General features: G+C 37.0%; 1 protein-coding gene across 5 annotated transcripts; it reads left to right on the top strand.

The window, feature by feature from the left end:
- The first annotated feature begins 1,323 nt into the window (after positions 1–1,323).
- On the top strand, positions 1,324–3,997 carry LOC128374306 (CD59 glycoprotein-like). Of its 5 annotated transcripts, none has more exons than XR_008322980.1 (4): positions 1,324–1,346; positions 1,713–1,789; positions 3,047–3,154; positions 3,498–3,513. XR_008322980.1 is itself a non-coding variant. In XM_053334591.1 (4 exons), the coding sequence occupies exons 1-4, from the start codon at positions 1,418–1,420 to the stop codon at positions 3,643–3,645; spliced, it is 360 nt and encodes a 119-aa protein (XP_053190566.1). In that variant the 5' UTR covers positions 1,373–1,417; the 3' UTR covers positions 3,646–3,997. The 5 variants fall into 5 exon arrangements, 1 of the variants encoding a protein (XP_053190566.1); XR_008322981.1 differs by lacking the exon at positions 1,324–1,346 and adding an exon at positions 1,366–1,404; XR_008322978.1 differs by lacking the exon at positions 1,324–1,346 and adding an exon at positions 1,371–1,494.
- Positions 3,998–5,781: the final 1,784 nt, after the last annotated feature.

Here is a 5,781-nt window from a genome sequence, read left to right as displayed (position 1 = left end):
CTCATGTCTGATCTGATTTGGGTTGGTGTTCTGTAAATTGAGAGCCCCTTGCAGATCCCACTGAGAACTTTTTTGACATTTTGAAATCCCTTTTCACACACATATTCTCATTCATAATTGTTTTTCTTTTATGTTTGAAGAGCAAGAACTATAAGAAACAAGATAGCTTATTCGAAATTTTTTGAAAATGTATTGTTAATAGTTTTCACTGATTAAAATGAAGAAATAAGGTTTTAAATATCAGAAAGGCCCCCCTTTGTTTGATTGAGATTAGCTGCAGGCTACTGGTCTTACATCATAGGGGACAAAGAGACAAAGAAAACAAACTGACAGTGTGTTGGTATCAGGGATTTTGAAGATCAATGACCAAACCAACAACCATCAGACACTGGACCAAAGTGACATATTGAAGTAGCATGCTGTTCAATGTGCTGCTGCAGCTGAGTAGCTAATTTGCTACCTACAGGGCCACTTTTCTGTGAATGTGTGTTTTGTGGCGCGTTCAACAAGCTAAGGTGAAGGACAAGATGTGTGTTAGTGTTTGTAAGTTAGATAAGAAGGAGACTTGAGCAAGAAAGCTGGGCTTGTCTTCAGTCTGTAAATCTTGTGTTGTGTAGCCAGAGAGAGTAAAAAGTTAATATGTATAGTTGTATATCGTATGTAGTATCATATCTAATAAATAAATAAACAGATACACACACAATGTGTAGTATCATGTATTATTTGCTAAATCCCTGACTTCTAATAGTAAACCTACTGTATTCTCTGGGGTGTATGAAGCGTACAGTACATATCTTTGCAGCAGTTCAGCTTTGAGACTTTGTTGTCCATCATTTGTTTTCCTCCTGAAGGTGTCTGTTATCAGCTCAGTTTATACTGATTCATTTTCTCTCAGCCCCTCTTTCTTTGATGGACAAAGATATTAGATACATATCTGACTTTTAGGACAAATCCTGCAGCAATAACTTTTTACCACCTCACAGGGTATGACTGCACTGTTCAGACAGTGTTTTTTCACCTGAAAGTACCGTAATCATGTAATCGGTCATTGCCCTGCCTGCCCTCATTTAGTCTCTGATGACTGCTGTGTCAGCTCCATATTTCTAAATCAAATGAAAGCCAAATTACACATTATTGAATGTACTTAATTTATCATCTGAAAAAAAATACAGAATATCTCTCTTGTTGCACAAAACAACAAAATATTGACCAATATATCAGACATCAGAGTCTCATCCACACATAGACTCTGAACCCAAACAATGGGTTGTTTACTTTTTTCTGTTGACACTGGTACAAAAAGCCTTTTCCTCACAAGCTTAAAATCATTTTCTTCACATTCACAGGTGAGTGTTGAATGACTGCATGGCTAACAATTTGTGGCGCTAACAAACTCAACAAAATGTGATTATCCAACATGAATATCTTTATGTCAGTAATGTCTTTTTTCCCCTCATAAGTCATTTATCGCTCTAAAAACCTTAGTCAGTAAAGGTGAGAAGAAACACTGAATCAGGCTCTCTTTATCAAATTGTGACAGCAAGACAGAAGCAGAGGTGCCATGTGTGAAATCCTTCTATGTTCACAGTCTATAAAATGTGTTTTATACACTCTGCATGTGCCATTCCCTTTTTACTCTCAGAAAGTTAATTTGCTGCCTTTTATCCAGCTGTGATAATTTTCTGAATCGTGCCTTTTGTTTTTATTTTCAGTGAGACAGCACTTTCAGACACGATGAGGGCTTCTGTGGTGTTTTTCCTGGCTGTCAGCTTTGCCATGTTTGAATTTGGTAAGAAAAAAGAGTTGAAGAAGGAATCTTTCATTAATGCTCACTCTTTTTTGTCCCTGAAAAGCTCAGCCAAGTGAGGTTAAGTCAGAAAGATTACATGCTTCTCAAAGAGCAAACATATTCAGCACTTACAAGCCCCAGGGAACATTTTGGCAGATCAGCGTGTTGTTTGCATGTGCTGCTGCTGTGTCATTTGCTTCCAGTTCACACTTCAGCAGAGTCAGTGATAAATATTCATTCACAGTATTTTCTATGATGTCCCAGGACATTTTTCTCTCTGAGCATGCAGTTGTGGCAGCCTTTTGGTTTGGTTTATTGACAGTATTCTAATTTATTTATAGTGGAGCTCATAGGACTTGGTTTTTACAGCCCTGTATTATAATCTGCAATCATTTCTTGAGTGGGGCAGGGGTAAATTCTTGACTGTGGTCATCAGGTGTGGACTCTTTCCTTGGTTTTTCATTGATAGGCCCACACAGCAACAGAACTTCAAGAGGATCTCTCAAGTCTGGGTTTTTTCTGCCAGTGATTCAGTCCTGTTTACAGACTGTAAATCAAAACCAGCAACAACAGAACGATCAGTTCCATGGTTGTGGTAAAGGCTAGTGGAGAGATGGTGCATCCTGCCATTATTCCTATTACCAGGGATTGCCAAGAGGTGGTGTATTCTGATGCTATGATGCAATCAATGACATTTCAAACATACCAGGGATGTTTTATCAGGGATTCAAAATGTTCTATCCCATGTAATTGCACAGTCCACCATTCATTTAATAATTGACATTAAGCACACAACATCAACATTATTTTAGTGGTTATTGTCTTGCAGCCATTGTTTGTTTGATATGTTGGGAAATAAGCTTTTTCGCGTTCTCACCGAAAGTTAAATGAGAAGTTTGATATTATTTTAACCCTAACCCTTTTCATGTCTGCACAGTAAATATGTAGTTGTAACCCGTATTAGCTTCGCTTGGCATAAAGACTAGAAACAGAAGGAAAAAGATACCTCAGCTCTGTCCAAAAGTTATATAATCTACTTACCTGAACCTGTAAAGCTCACTAATTAACATGTTATATAATATTTGTTTGTGCAAAAACAAAGTGTTAAAAACAACAACTTGTGTATTCTAGGATTGTTATGGAGCGGCCTATTTGTTGGCCAGTAGCAGTGAAAATCTCACTTTGAGAGATGAGTTCATGTTCGCAAATACAGACCAAAATTACCTCAATCATGTGAACTCTGTCTCCTCTCTTCAGGCGTCACTCTGCAGTGTTACTCCTGCCCTCACGGCTCCTCCGAAAAATGTGATGCCACAGAGGAGTGTAACCAAGGTGATGACAGCTGCCTGAAACTCAGCAGTGATGGTAAGAAACAGAGAAAAGTCCACCATAAAATCAGGAACATTTACAATAGGTATATTCTGTGCCAAACGACTGTTTTCAAATTCAAAAATGAATCTTAAAACTCTTTTTCTTCCTGAATTCATTACAGTGATGCACTGAACCTGATTCAAATTTTATTTTTTGATTTATTTTATTGCTTTAATGGTAGTTGTTATTTTCTAAACATGTCATATTTGGTAGAACATGAAATGGCTACTGTACTGTGCTTGGAGTTTTCATTGAAATGTTCACTGCATAATATACCAATAAAGTTAAAATGACAAATGCCATGTTTCTCATATACTGTGTCTCATATACCCTTCAGGAAAGACCTACACTTGTCACACTGTGACTTCAGGATTCTGGGGACCAGATATCCAGTCCCTAACTTCACCTTTTCCTGCTGTCAGTCAAATCTCTGCAATGGTGAAAGTAAAAGTTTTCTTCAGAAACTGAAAGATTTCTTTGGTTAAGAAATATTAAGAAGAAAGATAAAATTCAATGTAATTTTAAACTGTAATTCCAATCTGTTGATTATTATTCATATCTCTTACAATGTATGCCATTGAACATTGTTACACACTCAACAATAAAGTCTTATCTTAACAAAATATATGCACTCACTTTGCTCCAAGACACATTTCAGTTAACAAAATTAGTCTTTCTGCACTGTGAATTTCTCTTTCTTTAGTCATTTCTATTTTCTTTCACACATGTTCCCATGTAATTTTCATTCTTGTAACACTTTGGCACTATTACAGTTTTTTGTTAGTAAAAACGTTGTTACTAAGCTGAAAATGTTATTAATAAATGGATTTTGGTCGACATCCTCTGCGGAAAGTTGGTCCAATTAATTAAAAGGATTTTTCAATTTTTTTGCAATATACCTTTAACATGACTGTACACATTTTATTGAGAGAACACTTTGAGTATGTTTGTAGTCATTTAGTGTTCACCTTAAAGTGCACACAATTATGTTACATTCACTAACTCGAGAGATTTACTGTATTATCAAGTACAAAAGCCAAGATAAAAAATATTTTTCAAAGATGAAAGGTGTCCCCTTTTCTTCTTATTAGACAGTACACAGTAGAGAAAGACTGAAAAATAGAGAGAGAAGAAGACATATAATCTGGGCTGAAACACAAACCATGTCCAGTCTGTGTCATGTGAGATGGCTGGATTCAAACCTGTGATTTCAAAAGCCCTTTCTAAGAGTCCAAAACTTGCCAAAAACACAACAACAGCCTGAACACTCTGAAGAACAACATCAAAGTCCAGAATTATATGAGTTTCTGCTGCTGCCCTTGAATAATAATTAAGATTGCACTGATTTTTTAAACAAGTAGCATTATTCCCCTACAGCTAATTATAATGTGTGAATGAGGACAGAAGTGTGTGTGTGGGCTTGTGTACTGGGGCTTTTCTGCAGCACTGAGTAAGTACAATGTCTTTATTTGTTGACTTTAATTAAAAGAAGGACAACATCTGTTACCTGAAAGTGTGTGCGTGTGTTTGTGTGGGTTTTATTCTTCATAACTCACAAAATGAGATTTAATGAAGAAGTTTATTTTATTTTTTTTATTTATTTTTTTACATTTTTTTAAAGTTAGAAAGTCAATGGTTACAAGGAATTGTTAAATGTGCGTCAAAGCAAGTGATGCTATATTATGCAATGTGTGTGTGTGTGTGTGTGTTCCTGTGTGTGTGCCTGTGTGTTTTAGTGTGTACGCATGATACAACCCTATCCAGGTGGCCAGATAATTGAAAACATTTCTCACACTTGATTTTACAACGAAATCTCAAAGGTAACATCTGGCCAAGCAAGGGAGGTAGAAACGACCAGGTGTGTGTGTGTGTGTGTGTGTGATTCTGCAGCTATGTAAATATGTTTATGTGTGTGAGAGACAAAAAAAAGACTCTTTGGTTATGTAATCAGAATATAACAAAGATTAATTAACAGGACGCACATTGAAAAGAATGGTGGCTTTGAGAGTACAACACATGCACTATAAAGAGAGTGGGAGATGGCGCTGGTAGTGTTGACATGCAGCAATTGTGCAGTGCAGTGTGATGTGGTTCTTAACCTGTTTGACTTCTTTTTGGCATCACTACTAACTTAACTGATGTGTGTGTGACAGAATAAACAATGAGTCACCTCAGTTTGATGGGGTTTCTCCTCAGTTTGTTTGCTTTTATGCCACTTTTTGAGCACTGGGCAATTGCGTCACTCCAGTGCAGGCGTTGTGGATCCCTAGCCTGTTCTTTCTGCAGAGATCATCCGGCCAGATCCTTTTGCAGGAACCGGAGCTATAGGTGTCCAAGGTGATGGGTGTGATGAAAAGAAAGAGATGTGACAGGGGCACTGCTGGATACCCTTTCCCACAATCATCCTTGCCAATGTTCAGTCACTTTGCAACAAAGTTGATGAGCTTCAGGCAAATGGTAAGTTACTGAAGGAGTACAATAATGATTGGCTTCTTGCTTAAATGGAAACATGACTCACATTCTGATCTGAGGAAGGTTTTGGAGTAGATTATTTTAAGACTCATATCTTATCATCTTGTGTCATTTTTAACAGTATGTGACTTGTCTGACATGACTTAGGA

Source organism: Scomber japonicus, chromosome 15 (assembly GCF_027409825.1).
Source record: "Scomber japonicus isolate fScoJap1 chromosome 15, fScoJap1.pri, whole genome shotgun sequence".
Taxonomy (NCBI): domain Eukaryota; kingdom Metazoa; phylum Chordata; class Actinopteri; order Scombriformes; family Scombridae; genus Scomber; species Scomber japonicus.
The sequence above is the reverse complement of the archived record's forward strand: the minus strand, read 5'-3'. Positions and strand labels throughout refer to the sequence as shown.